The following is a 23,113-nucleotide window of genomic DNA, read 5'->3' on the forward strand; positions in this document are numbered from 1 at the left end:
GTGACAGCATCATAGGAAAAAGGTCATTTAAAGCTCATTTTACTCTGGAAGAAATGTTCTTCTTATTTGTATGTGTTTACATGCATTTTACATTTTACAATTTTTCATGATACTGGTCCTTTAACTTTTACATTTTTCATATGTTTGGAAACATTTGCATTCCACTGACTCCAAGGAAAAAAATATTCTAAAGAAAAAGCAACCTTATTTATCAAACATGTCTAATTTATTTATCATACAAGGTCTTACATTGTGATGCACAGCTGTAGGGTTTTCTATGGAATGACAGTACAATTTGATGGAATCCTAGATTTCTGTAGAGCTCTCAGTGTTGCCCTTTTCTCCCTGTGTTACAGTTCTGTAGGTCAAGTCGTCTTTGTTGAATATCTATTTGTGATACACGAGGGGACTTTTATTAGTCTGCCGGTGGAAGAAAAAAAAGTACAAGGATGTAAATGCATTGTATGTATTCAGAGACTGTACATATTGAAATGTAAATGATCATTCTATATTTTCTCTATATACTATATAGTGGGATATATTTTGTCAATTAAACTTTGCTGAGTACTCTTCTTTTATAACCCATTTTTAAATATTTTGTACAGATACTTTTATTAAATATTTTATGGTTAAATATGACTTTGTATTTGGCTTGTCTCGCTTTAGTGACTTGTTTTTTTTTGTTTTGCTTTTGTTTGTTTTTTAATTCAAGGTACATGTGATGTGTTTACATTTATTTTATACTGAAGTGTATAAAAGAGAAGTTTTATTTTTTCTCCTTACTTACCTTAAAGAGGAACTCCAGTGAAAATAACATAATTTAAAAAAGTGCGTATTTTTTACTTATTTATTAATGATTTAGGGCTCTTACACAGTAAGACGTTGCGTTTGATTAAGGTCGCATAACGTGCCCCTAATGCAACGCATTGAAAGACTATAACTTGGACATTATGTAGTGCTGTGGTTGGGGAGCCGTTTTTGTCGCACAGTGATAGACCGAAAACGGCGCATGCGTAAAAAAAAAAAAGAAAACATTACTGAGCATGTGCAAACAGTCTAACGCAGCTAAAAACTTGTATAACGCATAGCATGCAGCACTTTCATTTAACGTGCAGCGTTAGACACCAACGCAACGTCTGCACTGTGAACAGCCCATTGATTTTTCATTGCTGTAAGGTATTGTGCGTTACATGTTGTTGTAACATGTGATTTTAACGTCCCACTGTGAAAGAGCCCTCAGTCAGTGTTTGCCCAAATCTTTCCTCTCCTTGATTTACATTCTGACATTTATCTCATGGCGGCAACTTTACTGCTGGCATGTGATGTCAGTGGAAAGAGATGATACATTTGTGGCAGTTGGAAATAGCTGTTATTTCCCACAATGCAACAAGGCTCCCACAGTGTGATGTCAGCACCATGGTCCTGACATCACACTGTGGGAGGGGTTTCACCACAATATCAGCCATTCAGAGCCCCTTGATGATCCGTTTGAGAAAAGGAAACGATTTCTCATGGGAAAGGGGGTATCAGCTACTGATTGGGATGAAGTTCAATCCTTGGTTACTGTTCCTCTTTAAAGCAGCATGGACAGCCATACTATCCCAGGAAAAATTAGCAAAAAAGTGTGTTCCTTGCGCTCAAACTCTGGACCACCAAACCAGTCAAATCCAAATGTGTCAATTGTCCAAACCAGATGACCACACGATGTGCTGCTCCAAAACAGGGTACACATACAAGGAAATCTAAGAGAAGAAGGAGCGCTCTAAGTGCGTTAACCAGGTAGGACTTTATTTGCGCATAACAAGTGAATACTTACAAGAGGAAGAATTAAAAAGCGCTTATCTGCGGGTAAGCCACCCGCTCTACCCCTCTGCGGCAGGCTGCACGCGCTGTGGCCAGCAACGGCGTGTCCGGTGTTAACAGGAGGCTCGTCTTGCGAGGCGGTGGGCGGGGCTTATTGTCGTGGTGCGTGTAGCGTCATGACGCGTTTCGGCGCTCTGCGCCTTCATCAAATGACGTCACACGCACTGGGAGGCGTACATATATACGCTTGGGTGCCGTAGTTATGGCAACTATTGAAATGGTTAGAAGAAACTTTATTGTTCGTCTCCTCATATGTACATGCAAATAAGCCGGATGGAACATCCGCACATATGCATGTTTTAGAGGTGTACACTGGCTCACAGCGCGTGCGCCTATGCTGATACACATATTAAGCATACAGTTACCTCATTAAAATAAACTCTTTTTTCATAAAAAACATAATCTCATGTGACAGTCTAATTAGACCTGACTAGTATTATTGGACTTTTTGTCATGCTACAATGAAGCTAAAAAAGTGTAGACTCCGATCATAATGAATACAAATGTGAATAATTGTACCTATACACATAGCATACAATCACACAATAACGAGATAAAAACCAGACTGCATGAAATAGAATGCAATAAAACATATAGAAGTGTATAAAAAATCGTCATCAATACGAACATGTAAAAACATATATGCATGAAAAATGATTAAAGCTCTCAGGTACCTGAGGCTTATAATAAAATTTTATAAGGCAAATTTATAAAGAAGGCCCATGTCAGGGTAGATATTAACCTACGCATACAATTGTATGCATACCAATGTGGGGTATGGAAACCTAGATGGTCCGGGCGGGGGAGGGGACGGGGAAAAAAAGGGGGGGGGGGGAAGGGGAGTGAAGGAGGGGAGGGGGGGGGGGAGAAGGAACAGGCTGTGGATGACTCAAACAGCATGGAAACAATGCAATTCCTGCTAAGGGCTATTTCTAACTGATAGGTACTCACCACCCTCATCTAATGGCAGTAACTGCTAGAACTTTGTATGAGAGCTGTGAAAAGAGGGGGGAAACAGATTAAAACCAGAACTATACATATCAAAAAAAGGGGGTATAAAACACTCTAAACAATAATCAAATGGATAAATCTGGATGGATACATCTAAAGTTTATCCATTTGATTATTGTTTAGAGTGTTTTAAACCCCCTTTTTTTGATATGTATAGTTCTGGTTTTAATCTGTTTCCCCCCTCTTTTCACAGCTCTCATACAAAGTTCTAGCAGTTACTGCCATTAGATGAGGGTGGTGAGTACCTATCAGTTAGAAATAGCCCTTAGCAGGAATTGCATTGTTTCCATGCTGTTTGAGTCATCCACAGCCTGTTCCTTCTCCCCCCCCCTCCCCTCCTTCACTCCCCTCCCCCCCCCCCCTTTTTTTCCCCGTCCCCTCCCTCGCCCGGACCATCTAGGTTTCCATACCCCACATTGGTATGCATACAATTGTATGCGTAGGTTAATATCTACCCTGACATGGGCCTTCTTTATAAATTTGCCTTATAAAATTTTATTATAAGCCTCAGGTACCTGAGAGATTTAATCATTTTTCATGCATATATGTTTTTACATGTTCGTATTGATGACGATTTTTTATACACTTCTATATGTTTTATTGCATTCTATTTCATGCAGTCTGGTTTTTATCTCGTTATTGTGTGATTGTATGCTATGTGTATAGGTACAATTATTCACATTTGTATTCATTATGATCGGAGTCTACACTTTTTTAGCTTCATTGTAGCATGACAAAAAGTCCAATAATACTAGTCAGGTCTAATTAGACTGTCACATGAGATTATGTTTTTTATGAAAAAAGAGTTTATTTTAATGAGGTAACTGTATGCTTAACCACTTGAGGACCCACCCTTTACCCCCCCTTAAGGACCAGCGCTGTTTGTTTGGATCTGTGCTGGGTGGGCTCTGCAGCCCCCAGCACAGATCCGCGGCCACACAGAGCGATCAGATCGCCCCCCTTTTTTCCCCACTAGGGGGATGATGTGCAGGGGGGGTCTGATCGCTCCTACCTGCAGGCATGTTGCGGGGGGGGCACCTCAAAGCCCCCCTCCGCGGCGACATTCTCCCCCCTCCCTCTCCTACCTGCTCCCCCGGGAGATCTGGGCTGCACAGGACGCTATCCGTCCTGTGCAGCCAGTGACAGGACGTCCCCTGTCACATGGCGGCGATCCCCGGCCGCTGATTGGCCGGGGATCGCCGATCTGCCTTACGGCGCTGCTGCGCAGCAGCGCCGTACAATGTAAACAAAGCGGATTATTTCCGCTTGTGTTTACATTTAGCCTGCGAGCCGCCATCGGCGGCCCGCAGGCTATTCACGGAGCCCCCCGCCGTGAATTGACAGGAAGCAGCCGCTCGCACGAGCGGCTGCTTCCTGATTAATCAGCCTGCAGCTGGCGACGCAGTACTGCGTCGCTGGTCCTGCAGCTGCCACTTTGCCGACGCACGGTATAAGCGTGCGGTCGGCAAGTGGTTAATATGTGTATCAGCATAGGCGCACGCGCTGTGAGCCAGTGTACACCTCTAAAACATGCATATGTGCGGATGTTCCATCCGGCTTATTTGCATGTACATATGAGGAGACGAACAATAAAGTTTTTTCTAACCATTTCAATAGTTGCCATAACTACGGCACCCAAGCGTATATATGTACGCCTCCCAGTGCGTGTGACGTCATCTGATGAAGGCGCAGAGCGCCGAAACTCGTCATGACGCTACACGCACCACGACAATAAGCCCTGCCCACCGCCTCGCAAGACGAGCCTCCTGTTAACACCGGACACGCCGTTGCTGGCCACAGCGCGTGCAGCCTGCCGCAGAGGGGTAGAGCGGGTGGCTTACCCGCAGATAAGCGCTTTTTAATTCTTCCTCTTGTAAGTATTCACTTGTTATGCGCAAATAAAGTCCTACCTGGTTAACGCACTTAGAGCGCTCCTTCTTCTCTTAGATATCCCAGGAAAAAGCACATATACAAGTAGATAAATACTTGTTCTACTTACATAACATATGTATTGTACTGCCCACCTTTAAATAAAGAGAAAACAGTTCCTGGCATTTTCCATCTTAACTCCCTCTGACTGAAGCCAATCCTGATGTTATTTTCTCCTTTACTTTTTTTCCTCCTAGAAATTGCACGGTCATATCTAGCTTGCTTTGTAAACACATGTGACACAGCATAGATCATATTTCAACAGCTCATTGAACTGCCCTCAGCCAATCAGTGAGGAGCAGGAATGAGGGAGGGTTGATAACAAGCTTCCTTCTCATCGGCAATGTACCAAATAGAGTCAGGCTGATAAAATGTATTACAGCAGAATCATTTCTGAATAGATTGGAGTGCTTGCAATGGAGGGAGGCTGCAGGCTGCATAATATACACAGAGCCAGTGGGTAAATGGAATTTGATTTTGTGGCTGACAAGGAGCATGTAGTGATTATTATTCATGATTAGAAAGGAACTTTACTGAATATAACCCAATAAATAAAATTGTTGATTTTTTTTTTTATAATATTACTCTATAAATGACGGTATGTACGGTAGTCAGTGTTTGCCCATTGTAAGATCATTCCTCTCCGATTTACATTCTGACTTTTATCCCAGGCAGGTGCATCACTATGGAATGTTTGATTACTTTCCGTTCTGAAGCCAGAAGAATTAACACTTGGTCTTCCAGAATACTTTGGGGCAAGAATTCTGCATAATAAACAGCCTAGGCTGTTAAATATAACAGGAGGGCAGGGTAACCAATATTCCAATATACAACAATATATATAGGAAGTGTTTCTGATGCTGAAAGCAGGATAATTAACGTAAAAGTGGGTATTGTGAAAAATGTACTATATTCTACTTCAGTGTCACTTCAGCGCCTCTTTAAATGTTACTTTGAATATTGCTTTTTACTCTCCGTTGTGACCGAATGAAAAGTATTTTTTTTATAGAAAAGCCATTGCAGTATCCAACCAATTATAGTGTACCGTACATAATGGTGTTTTGTTAAAAAAACAAAAACACATACATTAAAGGGAGTATACAGTGATTATTTTCAATTTCGTTTTTTGCACATGTGCAGTCTGGCACTGCTGGCATTGGGACTGAGACACTTGTGCCATTTTCTTGGCTTTGCACAATAGGAATTTCTTTTTTTTCCGATAGAATTTACTCGGAATTCATATTTACTAATGTAAAGTGTAAGGTACTACTTAGAGCAATACTGAACACACATGGGGAGGGGCATTTCCTCTGAACATTGGAGAGATAGAAGAGCAAGGGGCAAGTTGTGGACAAGCTTTTCACTCATTTATAAGACCAAAATATTTAACTGATTATTTACTTGGTGTTCAGTGTCACTTTAGAAGAGAAACGTTGCTGTAATTAAATTTTTTTTTTTTACTATATTCTTTTGTAAATCATCCAGTCAATGTCTGCCCATTGTGAGATCTTACCTTGCCCTGATTTACATTCTTAAATTTTCAGAGATGTCGGCATCTTTACTGCTGACAAGGTGAATGGCTTTAGACTTTTTTTTCCTCTGAGAAGTAAGCAGGAACATCACATGATCTCCCAGAATGCTCTCTGGGAGAAATCTGCAGGACATTATAGTCACTATGCTAAAGCACAGGAGAAAAGTTGAGTTTCCTGTGCTGAAAAAAGATAAACTTAAAAAAAGGTTTTCCAGGTTTTCCAGTAGTTCTGGCAATGTACAGAACTGAATCGAAGGGATTCGTTTTTATCATCAACAAAAGTGGAGTTTTATGTTAACGTTTAGCCCTACAGATTTACACTCTCCAACAGGTGGCGCACTCCTTCACTTTCAGCCTTTACAGACAAGGTTTACAGACAAGGACTAGGTACCATAGTCCTTGTCTGTAAACCACTCATCAGTCTTTCTGTAAAGATAACTGATTTTCCCATGTGCATTGAAGTAAAATAACAGTTTGTGGTCATTTTTTTTTTTGCACCCCATCTGCTGTCAGCATATGGTACAAATGAAATATTCATAGGTAATTGTTCATTTTTACTCAGTTAAAAAATATTTTTTTTTTGCAAAAGTATAGTAAACAAAACACTTCATATTCACTTTTAAGTCCAATTCCAGGTAATATTTTTGTTTTACTTTGGACAGTGTGGAAAGGGATTATAATTTCAATTGACCTTTATTGCTGTTCTATATCCCCATATGGGAGAGTTTCCTTTACTTGCTGTCCAAACAGGAAGCGAAGAAATCCCTGCAAGAGTGACTAAAGCTGGCCAAACATGGTTACATAGTTATTTGGGTTGAAAAAAGACATACATCCATCGAGTTCAACCAGAGAACAAAGTACAACACCAGCCTGCTCCCTCACATATCCCTGTTGATCCAGAGGAAGGTGAAAAACCCTTACAAGGCATGGTCCAATTATCCCCAAAAGGGAAAAAATTCCTTCCCGACTCCAGATGGCAATCAGATAAAATCCCTGGATCAACATCACTGGGCATTACCTAGTAATATAGCCATGGATGTCTTTCATTGCAAGGAAAGCATGTAAGCCCCCTTTAAATGCAGGTATAGAGTTTGCCATAACGACTTCCTGTGGCAATGCATTCCACATCTTAATCACTCTTACTGTAAAGAACCCTTTCCTAAATAAATGGCTAAACTGTTTTTCCTCCATGCGCAGATCATGTCCTCTAGTCCTTTGTGAAGGCCTAGGGACAAAAAACTCATCCGCCAAGCTTTTATATTGCCCTCTGATGTATTTATACATGTATAGGTTTCCACCCAATGTTCCAAAACAATCGATTGCATTCTGAAAAGAGTCAATTTAAAAGGAATTGATTACTACCACACACTGCACATCAATTTCTAATAGATTCCAACAGGGAATCTATTGACAATCGATCGACCAGCACGGTTGCACTGTTTGATGTAGTGCAAAGCTATAGGCCATCGACCTAGCAATGCTCCAGCCCTGCTCTCGATTGGCCTAAATTTTTAATCCTGTCCAATCGATACTTTTGATTGATATTCAACTAAAAACAAAAATCGATCGATCTGACATTTTGAGAAAAAGATTCCCAGAAGATGAATCAATATGTGCAGGTAATCGAATGAGAAAATCGATGAGTGTATGGGCAACTTTTGTCAATAACTAATCTACAGTCTAAGTCAGGGGTCCCCAAACGTTTTAGGTCGAGGGCCATGTCAACATACTTCAGACTGCAGGGGGGCCGGAGTATACATAAAATGATGTAAAAGTCTTTTCGGGCCAGACAGTGAAGCATACCCAGGTGATAACCTGCAGTCCAATTGGACAGCAGTGTCACCTGATGTGGAATTTGATTGGAAACCAGCGAATTACTGCTTTCTGGCTTCCACGTGGATAGGTGGTGCCAGCACTGCTATTCTATATGCGGACCACCAATATTTAAAGATCTAGCTTACTGCATCTATAAGTAATACATTTTGTGTGGGGGGCCGATAAAAAAGCCTCAGGGGGCCACATTCGGCCCGCGGGCCTTAGTTACAGGACCACTGGTCTAAGTAAACATGCAGATAGCCTGCCACATGCATACATGTGCATTATATTCACTGTTGCCAACAAAGGAAGCAACGGTATTAGTATTATTGTCATTATTATTTACAGAGCGCCAATATATTTTGTAGTGCTGTACAACGTGCAAACCATGCAAACAACAGGTAGCATAGCTACATGAGTTCAACATACTACATACTATATAATCAGGACAACCAATGAAACCAGTGCCAATACATATATTTGATGTGTACAGTAGTTCAGACGTTCATTTGATAAACTGCACAGAAACAGGAAACAAATTGTGATTAGTCACAGACGAGCAAGAATTAGACAGGCTAAACTCTCTAAATACATACAGGGAGCATTTCTCAGTGCAAGAGTTCAGGTCCACTTAAAATGCTGCACAACGGTCAGGTCACAGTTCAAAAAAGTCTCCAGAGCTTCATCTTCTGATGATCTGCAGAGTTTCCAGTACATGGAGAGACACCTGCTGGTGGACAGCAGAAGTCCATACAAAGTCCATAATGCTGGCACCAGCAGGGATACAAAGGCAAATATCATGACAGGTGGCCACATACGATACCATTTTTTTAAAATATTTCTTTTCAATTTGAGAAGTACAAAAAAAAATATATTTTTCTGATTTATTGTAATATATGAAAAATGTGACAAATGTTTCACACACGTGTTCAATTTTGTTTTCCAATTATGGAAACAATAGTTGAAAACCCAAAAAAAATGATTGGGTCTATAAATCAAATGAAGACTACATCATCATAAAAATGTATGTAAAAAATCAGCTACTCCCAATCAACTTCTGTTGACAGAAACTAGTAGTTATAAAGGCGTGCTGCCATTGTCTCACTGTTGTCAAAAGAAATACGCAACACATGGTGGCTATCTTATTTTTCCAATGTAGTCAATACTTAGGGAAAGGGAGAAGCCATGTAGGAGGAGAGGTTGGCTCCTTAAAGAGAATCTGTACTTTAAAATTCTTACAATAAAAGCATACTATTCTATTCATTATGTTCTCCTGGGCCCCTCTGTGCTGTTTCTGCCACTCCCTGCTGCAATCCTGGCTTGTAATTGCCAGTTTTAGGCAGTGTTTACAAACAAAAGACATGGCTTCTAACCAGCATGTGATAGGCTGAGAGAAGCTCAGTCTGTGACTCACATATAGCCTGCAGGGGGTGTGGAGAGGGTGTGTATAGCTTCTAACCTATCACAAGCAGAACCGCACATTCCAGCCTGAGTGCCTGAGCCCGACGAAGCCGTCAGAAGAAAGAAGATTAGATTATATAACAGCGATAATACAGCCACTGTGCAACTAGGAAAGGCTGCAGTAAGACAGACCACATTAGAACAGGTATAGGAACTTATAGGATAGAAGAGATAAGGCTGAAAATTTTGTTACAGAGTCTCTTTAAAGAACAACTATCAAAGAAGCTGTCCTTCTGTAAACCCTACATACCTATAGCGCTTTTAGCCAGCAACACTAGAATATTTTTCAGAGGTCTCTCAGCACAGCCAGTGTGAAAAAAATGCCTTGTTTACTAGCTGTTTGTATCAGTTTGTGTCGGCATCAGTCTAGAGCTATATCATGTAGCTAGGTTCCACTTCTCAGTCAAAATTCACAGAGGATGATTGTTAAAAAAAAAAATTTCACAGAGGAATGATTTGCTGTTTGTTTCTGCCCTGCTTACACACACACACTGAATTTTCACGCATCATATGGTAACAACTCAGGGATTTGTCAGCTACAGAGAAAGGATCTGAAGAGAAGGACCTGTACTTTATTCCTGTTCTTGCATGCCCCCCCCCCCCCCCCCCCCATTCAGAATGAGCTCTTCCTGTCTCTAAACTATTTAATTTACACTGCAAGGCAGAGAGAGAGAGAGAGAGAGAGAGGGACATGATTAGGCACACAGAGCTGATGAGCTATTTACACATCTGTTTGAAACTATATTTCTGCTTTCTATCATTCTGAACACTTTTTACGCACAGGATTACAGCCAGTGAAGATTGTTTCTGTATGCTGGATGTGCAGGACAGAGTCCTCCATAGTGAACACTGTTCTCTGTAAGGGCTCGTTTCCACTGGATTCCACCGCAGAAGAAATCACATGCGGCTGCGTTTCCGCCTGCGGATTTAGCCGCGATTTCGCATGGCAAGGAGCCAGGCGAATTTAACCATGTCACTGCCTGAGTAAAGCTCCATAGCAAACCATGCGAAATCGCACGCGAAATCGCGGGGAAATCCGCATGACAAAGCCGCATGCGATTTCCCTATTAAATGCATTAGCGGCGATTCGCCCGCATTCCTCCCGCACGCGAAATCTGACGGCTCTGCCGTGCAGATTTCTACCGCACCGAAAAATGCTCCCGCCGCCGCACAAGTGGAAACAGCCCATCCACTTACATTGACTATGCAAATCGCAATGGAAATATTTGTGGCCTTTATCATTTTAGCTAACTTTGATAGTTGTCCTTTAATAAGCTGCAACACAACCAAGCTCTATAAATGATTCATAGCTGGTTGGAAAATTGGCATATTTGCAAATTTGTTAAGGTGTTCATTAATGGGACAATCTCCCGAATGATCAGATCGGGTACCGTTATTAGTGCCGATCAACAATGAACGACTCTGTTGCTTGTTTGGTAGATCGGAATTTCAGAACTATTCTTTTAATCTGATTGGATTGCTTCTCATTTTCCCCTCCACTGCTTGGCCCGAACAATTGTTTCTGAATGATTGCAACAATTGAATAATTGATTGTTCGGGGAAATCCCTTCAACAAAGGAAAGTATGCTGGACAATCTTTACAATGTACTTTTCTTTGTTTCATCTTTGTAATATATCATATATAAAAATATATATCATTTATCATAAAATGAGCAACAGACCAGGCTCCGGAGGTCTCCGTCACCGTCTTTTATAACAGACACCAATGGAGACCAGGAAGGAAGTGGACAGACACATTGTTCATTCTGATCCACTGTGGCCATCCTCATTGGGTCTGCAGTTTAAAGAGAACCCGAGGTGTGTTTAAAGAATGTTATCTGCATACAGAGGCTGGATCTGCCTATACAGCCCAGCCTCTGTTGCTATCCCAAACCCCACTAAGGTCCCCCTGCTCTCTGCAATCCCCCATAAATCACAGCCGTGCTGTGAGGCTGTGTTTACATCTGTAGTGTCAGTCTCGGCTGCTCCCCCGCCTCCTGCATAGCTCCGGTCCCTGCCCCCATCCCTTCCCTCCAATCAGCAGGGAGGGAAGGGATGCAGGCGGGGACTGGAGTTCTGCAGGAGGTGGGGAGAGCAGCAGACTGACACTATAGAGATAAACACAGCCAGCTCTGACAAGCTGTTTGTCAGCAGCGTGGCTGTGATTTATGAGGGATTGCAGAGTGCAGGGGGACCTTAGGGGGGTTTGGGATAGCAACAGAGGCTGGGCTGTATAGGCAGATCCCGCCTCTGTATGGAGATAACATTCTTCAAAGCCACCTCGGGTTCTCTTTAATGTGAACACAGCTGTAGAGTAGATGACCCAGCACTGGTCATCTCAGAGCACCTCTTCTTCAGCATTCTTCCAAGGCAAAGAATACTCCGTTTTTGTGGAGGTGGAAGGGCTGAACAGGTCAACAGAAAATCAGGTTAGTTCTTGTTCTATGAGAAGCTGAGAGCTATATATTCAGATCCAATACAAATGTTTCCTTAGATCTAGTCTCACTATTTCAACCCAGACATGCTTCCAGAGCTGTATCTCTTATAAGGTACAATAATCCTCACGGGAGATGGAGGGCCCCTGAATAGTCATGGGTATCTCCTTCCACCTGTGAAGAATTACCCCCGATACCACTGCAAACACACAGAACTGATCTGATTACCTCTATGGGGTTAAGATCTGTTGAGAAAGTATTTGATACAACCAAAGGAAGCAGTCAAGGAGAAATCTTGTATTGATGCCCAACTTCTATTTTCTTCCCAGACGAAAAAGGACCAAGGGATGACGAGTGTTAGAACTTAGACCTTATTAGCTCCAACACTTTGCGATGCTTGGGTTTACTGATTGATGGGGAATTAAACTTCAGGAATCAAATTTCAGCTGTTGTGAAACATTCCTTTTTTCACATAAGGAACATTGCAAAAATTAAGCACCTCATTCCTTCAGAGGATCTTCCAACCCCATGTCTTCATCACATCAAGGCTGGGCTATTGCAATGTCCTCTATGCAGGCCTTCCAAATAAAGACCTGCACCACCTACAGCTGGTACAGAATGCTGCTGCAGGGCCCTTCTTAACAAGCCAACCCCGCCATTGCCACTGGATATCGATACAATGGAGAATCCTCTTTAAAACTGGAATGCTAACAATCAAATCTCTACATAACCTAGTCCCCATATACCTGAATGATTTGTTGCAACTGTGTCACATCTCCCACAACCTCAGATCAACAGGATCGAATAACTTGAACACCCACAAGTCTACACCATACGATTCTTTGTCTGATTCGATTCAATTTGATTCGATTCATTGATTTGATTCAATCAGACCTGTCCAATTCATGATTTGATTTAATCTGATTCAAATTGAATAGAATCATGAATCGGACAGATCAGATTGAATCAAATCGAATCAATGAATGGAATCGGACAAAGAATGGTATGGTGTAGATAGGGCTGATTCTGGCTGATTCTCCCAGCAGCTGATAACAGATGACTCTTTGCACAGACTGGGAGTATGTAAACACATATGGAGGAGCTCAGCCGTTATGCTATAACTGTGATTCCTGACAGCAATGGATTACACCACTGAACCCTAGGTAGGCAGGAGTTATGTTTGTGAAATGAAAGTAAAAAAAAACACCCCTAACAAATGGATTAGCCTCCCAGTCCGTCATCCGTCAGTGTTTACATACACTGAGGATTACATGTTGCTTTGATGAAACCATTCATTTAAAAATAAATGTCATGCTATTTTAGAAGGATGTTTAATAGCTTATGCATAAACCACTTTTTTTTCCTCATTCTCAAAAGAGGTCCTTTAAAAGTCTAAATTAAAGGACTTGTCAACCTCCAAGCCATAGAAAATGTCCACTGTACACCCCCACTGTACACCCCCCTCCCCTTTATTTTCCAAATAACAGCCTGTATGGTTCATAAAGACTGGATGGAGCGTTATAATCCAGTGTGCAGGTTGTAACTGTTTTTGTTTGGCTTAAATAAAGAAAAACATACACACTCCATGTAGAAAGGGGTTCTCCATGGATTTCCAGCAGAGCAGGATCATCCACCAAGCAACCTAGGCAGGTGCCTGGTGCCGAGTGTGTATCAAGGGGCCCACCTGCTACCTTCTTTGACCTCTATTTATTTCAGCTTAACAAAAGGACCAAAAGGAGGTGTCATATTTACTACCTTGCCTAGGGCCCCAATACAACTTAATCCATCTCTGGTTTCCATCTTTGTGCTCTAGTGCTGCAAATAGAGAGTGCCAGGCAGCCACCACACCAAAATGTTATATGACTTGCGTAGACTATGACATGCCTGATGCTTTACAAAGATGATGCTCTATTTTAAAAAAGGCCAATTCAATGCCTGAAGGGGCACCCGGGCAAAGATAACCTGGAGGACCGCCCAGCAAGCCCAGCCTCCAGGGCCACCAAGCCAGCTGCTGCCTCCCCATCTCCTCCCTTAACTCTGATTTGCTCCCCAGGGCACCTGCACTATAACAGCATTGGTATCTCACCTGTCCAGCCGGCGAGCTGCTCCTATTGCCATCTGCCTCTTGTGATCCGGCAAATGTTGCGTAATGACATGCGCCGATCACATAAGGCAGGCATCAAGATATGAAGCCAGGGAGCATGAAACAATCGGAGCATCGCGTTGGCCGCCGGCACAGGTGAGATACCAATGCTGTTATAGTGCAGGGGCCCTGGGAAGCACGTCAGAGTTAAAGCGGAACTCCGGTGAAAATATTGTAATGAACAAAAGTGCTTCATTTTTACAATAATTATGTATAAATGATTCAGTGTTTTCCCATTGTAAAACCTTTCCTCTCCCTAATTTACATTCTGACATTTATCACATGGTGCCATTTTTACTGCTGGCAGGTGATGTCACTGGAAGGAGATGCTGCTTGCTTTTTTGGCAGTTGGAAACAGCTGTAAACAGTTGTTATTTCCCACAATGCAATGAGGTTCAAAGACAATCAGCCATACAGAGCCCCCTGATTATCCGTTTGAGAAAAGGAAAACATTTCTCATGGGAAAGGGGGTATCAACTACTGATTGGGATGAAGTTCAATTCTTAGTTACGGTTTCTCTTTAAGGGGGAGGTCAGGGGTCTGGCAGCGATTGGGTGCCCCGGCAGCGCTAGAGAGCAATTGCCACTTTTGCTTTTTTTTTAGAAGCGCTGGCCCTGATTTTAAAGTAGGTCTAATTGGTGCATATGCTGCACACAATATTCCACAAATACATTGTTGTGTCTCTGTCAATGAGTCATACTTCCACTTGTATTAGTGTGCTGATGCCAGGACCCATTCATCTGCTTGCCATCTATTGAATCATACACTTAATACCACACAGAAAGGATTTCATCTCAGATATCCCGTCAGTCACGCGGAGGTAGAAGCCGCTGATGTTAATTAGAATAATATTTTTGGGCCATTTCCTGTGAAAGCTATTTTCCTGGGTATTTCCTGTTTACTGCAGCTGCCCCCTGTTTGTGTAAAATTAGCAGCATTTTATGCGTACTTGCTTAACCAGAAAACCACTTTCCCATTTTATAAATTGGTAGGAGACTCGCCATGCTGCTATTCCATTTGGCACCAAGAAATGTTTGGCCGCAGTGACCTATTTTAGAATCTTCTTGGCCTGCAGAACGTCCTTTAGTAAAGGTTTACTGCTAACAAGTTGTATTTCGAACAGCATGAATTCAATGAACTTAAAGAGAAACTATAGTGAAAATAATGTAATGAATAAAATCTTTCCTCTCCCTAATTTACATTCCGAAATTTATCACAGGCGGCGACATCTTAAAGGATACCTGAAGTGACATGTGACAGGATGAGATAGACATGTGCTTGTACAGTGCCAAGTACACAAATAACTAGGCTGTGTTCCTTTTTTTCTTTCTCTGCCTGAAAGAGTTAAATAACAGATATGTAAGTGGCTGACTCAGTCCTGACTCAGACAGGAAGTGACTACAGTGTGACCCTCACTGATAAGAAATTCCAACTATAAAACACTTTCCTAGCAGAAAATGGCTTCTGAGAGCAGGAAAGAGATAAAAAGGGTCAATAGTGCATACATTTTAGCTCTGGCATACTTCAATGGATGTGTCATTGAGAAAAAACAATAAAACTGTTAAAACTGAAAAAGTAGATTTAAACATAAAATAAAACTGTGGAATGTCTTAAAAAGTCATTTTTTAAGAATTTCTTATCAGTGAGGGTCACACTGTAGTCACTTCCTGTCTGAGTCAGGACTGAGTCAGCCACTTACATACCTCATATTTAACTCTTTCAGGCAAAGAAAGAAAAAAAGGAACACAGCATAGTTATTTGTGTTCTAGGCACTGTACATACACGTCTATCTCATCATGTCACATGTCACTTCGGGTATCCTTTACGTTCTAAAAGGTGATCTCTGCGGAATGTTCATGCACGGGGGGAAGATACTTGCTTTGCAGTTGAAAACAGCAGTTATTTCCCACAATGTGATGAGGTTCACAGACAACAAACTGCCAGGACCATGGTCATTACATCATACTGTGGGAGGGGTTTCACCACAATATTGGCCATACAGAAGTCCCTGAAGATCTGTTTAAGAAAAAGTAAAGATTTCTCATGGGAAAGGGTGTATTGGCTACTAATTGGGTTGAAGTCCAATCCTGGGTTAAAGCAAACTGGAAGCGGAAAAAAAAATTATGATATAATGAATTGTATGTGTAGTACGGATAATGAATAGAACATTAGTAGCAAAGGAAAGAGTCTCACATTTTTATTTTCAGGTATATAGTGGTTTTTTATATAACATTGCATCATACTGTCACAGTTGCAGTTTTAAAACCACACTGTCTTTTAAGCTATAAAAGAAAGCAGCAATAATGATATTTGAACTTCCCCGCAGTTAAACCTTATCCCAAACTGTCTCTCACTGTTCCTTGGCTGTTTAAGTGCTTCAGAAAGCAAGAATGTATTTGAATAGCTCAGAGAAGCTTTTTTGTATATATAAAAACTGAAGTTCCTTAATTCTTCCTGTATAGAGATGGCCCGAACGGATCGCGGCAAACTTCGGTGGTTCGCGTTCGCGGAGAACCGCAAACTTTTCCGGAAGTTCGATATGCCCCCATAGTGCATCATTAGGGTCAACTTTGACCATCTACATCACAGTCAGCAGGCACATTGAAGCCAATCAGGCTACACTCCCTCCTGGAGCCCCACCCCCCTTATAAAAGGTAGGCAGCGTCAGGCATTGGACTCACTCGTGTGCCTGCAGTAATTAGAGAAGGGAGAGCTGCTGTGCAGAGACCTATTGGGAAAGCTTAGTTAGGCTCTTGTAGGCTTGTTAGCTTGCTCCTGGCTGATTCTTATTGCTAAAAAAGCACCCCTCAACAGCTCTTTTGAGAGCTAATCTTGTTCTTGTGATCTATTTGTTTGTGTGTGTGTGTGTCCCACTGACACTTGTGTTGCATAGACAGCCTTGGTAATTCCTACTGTGTGTGCCACTGCCAGGCCCAGCACATTCAGTGACTACCTGTGTGTGTGACAGGTGCACATTGTAATACCCATCACTGCATATACCTACCTGTTGTTCACTTCAGTGCACCCACCTACCTACGTAAGCGCACGCAGTGTCACTGTGCCTGTCCGGTACCTGTCTGTGTGTGACAGGTGCACATTGTAATACCCATCACTGCATATACCTACCTGTTGTTCACAGTGCACCCACCAACCTACGTGAGCGCACGCAGTGCCACTGTGCCTGTGCGGTACCTGCCTGTGTGTGGCAGGCGCACATTTGTGATACCCACCACTGCATATACCTACCTGTTGTTCACTTCAGTGCACTCACCTACCTACGTGGGCGCACGCAGTGTCACTGTGCCTGTCCGGTACCTGTCTGTGTGTGACAGGTGCCCATTGTAATACCCATCACTGCATATACCTCCCTGTTGTTCAGTGCACCCTCCTACCTACGTGAGCGCACGCATTGTTAATACCACCAGTCACTGTACCTATTCACGGTACGTGTGTGTGACAGGTGCACATTTGTAATACCCATCACTGCATATACCTACCTGTTGTGTTCATATATGTTGATATACCACTCCGTGCATACCTGTCAACTGCACCTGTGTGACTGCACATTGTATTAGTCAAGTCAGTGCATACCTTTCACTTCATCCCCCCCGATATGGACAAAATGGACAAAACAGGTAGAGGCAGAGGTAGAGGCAGAACCAGAGGAAGGCCACCCGGCAGGTCTGTGCGAGGTCATGCTGATGTGATTTCTTGCAGCCCTGGACCAAAGTACAGTGCTCAGAAGAAGGCACGTCCCATCAACTCCCAAGATTGTCAGGACGTGGTTGACTATTTAACACCTCATCTTTCGCAGCCACCAGCGCTGCTACTACAAGCACCACATCCGCTGCATTTGACACTTCGCAGGAGTTATTTGGTGGAGAAATCACTGATGCACAACCATTATTGTTACAAAAAGATGAAGGCGCTAAGCAAGTTACACCACCTCATATGTCTGAGTTAGGCGGCAACACTATGGACGTAACGTGTGAGCAGGAGGATGATGAAGTACCTGCTGTTGGTGCAGTCTTGCAGGTGTCTGAGGCAAGCGAAGCTGGGCAGGATGATTATGATGATGATGATGATACGGATGCCACGTGGGTTCCCAATAGAGGAGATGAACAGGGGGACAGTTCAGAGGGGGAGTCAGAGAGGAGTAGGAGGAGACGAGTTGCTGAAAGAAGCACAGGGAGCTCATCGTCAGAAACAGCTGGTGGCAGTGCCCGGAGCCATGTATCGCCACCTATGGACAGCCAGCCAATATGCCCTTCAACGTCAGCTGTTGATGCCACCATAGTGCCATCGCTCAGCGGTTTGGAAATGTTTTAATGTGTCTGCCTCAGATCAGAGCAATGCCATCTGTTCTCTCTGCCTCCAAAAATTGAGCCGTGGAAAGGCCAACACCCACGTAGGGACAACTGCCTTACGAAGGCACATGCAGAAAAGGCACAAACTGCAATGGGAAAAGCACCTGAGCAAAAGCAGCACACAAAAGAAAAGCCACCCTCCTTCTCCTCTTCCTCCTTCAGCTGCAGAATATTCAGCCACTTTCTCCCTTGCACCTTCACAGGCACCCTCCTCCACTGCGCCTCTGACCTTGAGCGGTTCCTGCTCCTCTGCCCACAGCAGCCTGGTGTCTGTGAAGGAAATCTTTGAGCGGAAGAGGCCAATTTCTGCCAGTCACCCCCTTGCCCGGCGTCTGACAGCTGGCTTGGCGGAACTGTTAGCTCGCCAGCTGTTACCATACCAGCTGGTGGACTCTGAGGCCTTCCGTAAATTTGTGGCCATTGGGACACTGCAGTGGAAGATACCAGGCTGCAATTATTTCTCTAAAGAGGCGATACCCAAACTGTACCGCTAAGTTGAGAGGCAAGTGGTGTCATCTCTGGCACACAGCGTTGGGTCAAGGGTCCACCTGACCACGGATGCCTGGTCTGCCAAACACAGTCTGGGCAGGTACATTACTTACACAGCCCATTAGGTCAACCTGGTGACTGATGGCAAGCATGGAGTACATGGCTGTGCAGCGGACCAACTTGTGACACCGCCACGGCTTGCAGGCAGGCCTCCTGCCACCTCCTCTCCTCCTGCTACATCCTCTTCGCTGTTGTCATCCTCCTCCTCCTTGGCTGAGTGGCAGTTCAACTCTACTGGTGCTGCGATCTCCTCTCCAGCTACACAGCCCCAGCTCCCCAGGGCCTATGCTGCATGCCAGGTATGACGGTGTCATGCCATCTTAGACATGTTTTTCCTCAAAGCGGAGAGTCACACTGGAGCAGCTCTCCTGGCTGCTCTTAAGAAACAGGTGGATCAGTGGCTGACCCCGCACCAGCTGGAGATCGGCAACGTGGTGTGTGACAACGGCAGCAATCTCCGCTTTGAATTTGGGAAAGCTGACAATGTACCCTGCATGGCACATGTGCTGAATCTAGTCATTCAAAGATTTGTGTCAAAGTACCCAGGCTTGGAGGACGTCCTGAAGCAGGCCAGGAAGTTGTGTGGGCATTTCAGGTGGTCTTACACGGCCATGGCATGCTTTGCCAATATTCAGCGGAGAAACAAGTTGCCGGTGAGACGCTTGATTTGCGATAATCCGACTCGCTGGAATTCGACCCTCCTTACACGGGCGTAGCTAGAAATGACTGGGCCCCATAGCAAAAACATTTTATGCCCCCTCCCACGACCTTCCAACCCCACGGACCTCGGACCTCCCACCCAAACATTTTGTGGGGAAATCTGCCGACAGATTTTCAGATTTCCCCACAAAATGGAACCAGATTGTCGGCAGATTTCCCCACAAAATGGAACCAAATTGTCGGCAGATATTCCCACAAAATACAACCAGATTGTCTGCAGATTTCCCCACAAAATGCAACCAGATTGTCGGCAGATTTCCCCACAAAATGCAGCTAGATTGTCGGCAGATTTCCCCACAAAATGCAACCACATTGTCGGCAGATTTCCCCACAAATTGCAACCAGATTGTCGGCAGATTTCCCCACAAAATGCAACCAGATTGTCGGCAGATTTCCCCACAAATTGCAACCAGATTGTCGGCAGATTTCCCCACAAATTGCAACCAGATTGTCGGCAGATTTCCCAACAAAATGCAACCAGATTGTCGGCAGATTTCCCCACAAAATGCAATCCAAGCCTCCGGCTCCAGGGCACGCCCTTCTGGCTCCAGGGCACACTCCTCCACTCCGGTTACAGTCGCAGCACTCTCCGAGGCAGCCAGTCCGCGGTCCAGTCCCTCTCTGTGAGGCCGTCGCGACGTCACTCCTCCTTCCTCCCTGGCTGGCCGGAAGCCCGGAACTATAAAGTGATTGCCGGGCCAGCCGCCAGGAAGTAGATCAATGCGCGCCATCCGGAAGTAGTCCCCCTCCTCACCAGCTACTTTTAGAGATAAAGGGGGCCGGGGGTGGGGAAGCAGCTCTGTTATAACTATCAGGGGGGGGGAGGGGAGGCCGGGACGGCATTATAAGAGGCCGGGCCGGCATTATAATAATAATAAAAAAGTCCTCTCAGCTACAGGCCCCCTGTGACGTAGGGCTGCCGCGAGCCCCATAGCAACCACTATGGTTGCTATAGTGATTGCTACGCCTGTGCCTCCTTATGTACTCTTGGCTGCTAGAACAGGAGAAAGCCGTCACCCAGTATCTCTAAACTACAGTAGAAGGACACACTCTGGGGAGATGGGGATGTTCTGGCCCAACAACTGGACACTCATGCGAAATGCATGCAGGCTCATGCGGCCGTTTGAGGAGGTGACCAACCTGGTGAGTCGCAGTGAAGGCACCATCAGCGACTTGACCCCGTACGCTTACTTCCTGGATCGTGCATAGAGTGGTGGATTAAGCTGTGGAGGAGCGTGAACAGGAACAGTTACAGGAAGAAGCGTTGTGGACAGGGCCGGCGCTACCATTAAGGCAAAGGAGGCAGATGCCCCAGGGCCCCAGAGCTCGTAGGGGCCCCCAGTGGCTACAAGAGGAAAAAAACATTTTTCAAATCGGCCTTATAGTTTTTGAGAAAATCGATTTTAAAGTTTTAAAGGAAAAAAAAACACATTTAAAAACCTGCCGATTTTTAATGGTTAATAGCAAATCCACCTTAAATGCTAGAAACCCTAAATTTGCAGGATATGTTAAGGAGATCATTAGGAATAAGAGGAAAAAACAATTTTTCAAAAAGCCCTTATAGTTTTTGAGAAAATCGATTTTAAAGTTTAAAAGGAAAAAAGTATAGTTTTAAATGCGGTAAATGTAACTTTTAGTAGCAAACCTAACGGTAGTGTCATTTTACATGTATCAAACGAAAGCGCAATCAATTTCCTGACGGGGTTTCCAGGGGGTCTATACGCAGCCGCAGCGCTTTGGCCAGGGATCGCTATACAGCGCAATATGGCTGTATGAAGATCCCTGTCATTTTTTCCTATTTTCCCAAATTTTTTTTTATGTTTAGAGTGTGGGAATTTAAAAAAAAAATAATTATGTGGGGTTCCCCCTCCTGAAACTTTTTAACCCCTTGTCCCCCATGCAGGCTGGGATAGCCAGAATGTGGAGCTCTGACCGATTGGGACTTCACACCCTGACTATACCAGCTGCAAAAAAGGTCCCCTAATGCCGATTTTTTGTTCCGGGGTATATGTTGGGGGGGCCCCCCAGGTTTATTCTGCCCTAGGGCCCCATTGTTGCTTAAACCGGCCCTGGTTGTGGATCAATTCTCATCAGAACCAGATGTTTCCTCAACACCTGCGGCAGCACAGAGGGGGGGGGGGGAGGAGGAGAAAGAGTCGTGTGGGGAAGAGGAGTCAGACTCGGATGATGAGGAAGGTGTTTCTTTGGAGGAGGAGGCGGCGGCAGAAGAACAACCGCAGCAGGCATCGCAGGGTGCTTGTGCTGCTCAACTTTCCCGTGGTATTGTTCGTGGCTGGGGGGAGGAGGAGAACTTATCTGACGTCACTAAGGAAGATTATATATAAAATATGATTAAAGCTAGATTGTAGATATATTTTTTGGCCCCAATACCTCAAAGAAATGCGATGAGGGAAAGCTAAACCCCTATTGTACATACTCAATTAAATCATAAAAGTAGGGTCGCACAAGCTTTCAAAGGTATACCAAAACATCTTCTTTATTTATAAATACCTACAACATTACCCCAAAATACATCAAATATCATAGAAAGATCCCCATTAATTTAAAATCACCATCTGCGGAGCAATTTAGTGCAGTATGCACGTGACTCTGACAAATGCTCAATATATGTATGCTATAGCTTGTCCTGACCAGGATATAATACTATGTCAGCATCACATACATCCCCGCATACACACTCCTTTCATACTTGTGCCATATGGAACAACGTTGGGGGGCCCCCTGTATCATAAAGATTGATTGCGGAAGGCTTTTAATAAGCAGGATCAAGTTCCATCAAGTTCCATCAATTAGGTATGGAAAGCATCTGCCGCTGCATAGAGCCTAGCGGTATAGGTTAGATCTCACCCGTCTCGTTGTTCCAAAGTCACCTTCGGTATAAGCCTGGGTCAGTTTGTATAATCCTTAGGTCCTGCTCGGGGTGCGCTGGGATCAGTTGTCCACCACCTCATCGCGCTATATCCCGGCCGAGAGAAAGACGCCAGCCCGGGATTCCACAGGCAGTATGTCAGGAGGGATGCTACGTCATACGCATCTGCGTTAGCTCCGCCCACCGACGCGTTTCACGCCCTCATTGGGCGTTTCAATGAGGGCGTGAAACGCGTCGGTGGGCGGAGCTAACGCGGATGCGTATGACGTAGCATCCCTCCTGACATACTGCCTGTGGAATCCCGGGCTGGCGTCTTTCTCTCGGCCGGGATATAGCGCGATGAGGTGGCGGACAACTGATCCCAGCGCACCCCGAGCAGGACCTAAGGATTATACAAAC

At 44.0% G+C, this 23,113-nt stretch overlaps 1 protein-coding gene across 5 annotated transcripts in view; it reads right to left on the reverse strand.

The window, feature by feature from the left end:
• Positions 1 to 244: 244 nt before the first annotated feature.
• The window catches only part of LDAH (lipid droplet associated hydrolase), a 332,993-nt gene continuing 310,124 nt past the window's right edge, over positions 245 to 23,113 (reverse strand). For all 5 annotated transcript variants that reach the window (XR_011031325.1, XM_068280211.1, XM_068280213.1 and 2 more), the window contains one exon: positions 245 to 420. Coding sequence is in view for 4 of the 5 variants with exons in the window: in XM_068280211.1 (XP_068136312.1) it covers positions 366 to 420 (55 nt within the window). In the remaining variant the exon portion in view is untranslated. The remainder of the gene's footprint in view (positions 421 to 23,113) is intronic.

The sequence above is a fragment of the Hyperolius riggenbachi genome, chromosome 4 (assembly GCF_040937935.1).
Source record: "Hyperolius riggenbachi isolate aHypRig1 chromosome 4, aHypRig1.pri, whole genome shotgun sequence".
Taxonomy (NCBI): Eukaryota; Metazoa; Chordata; class Amphibia; order Anura; family Hyperoliidae; genus Hyperolius; species Hyperolius riggenbachi.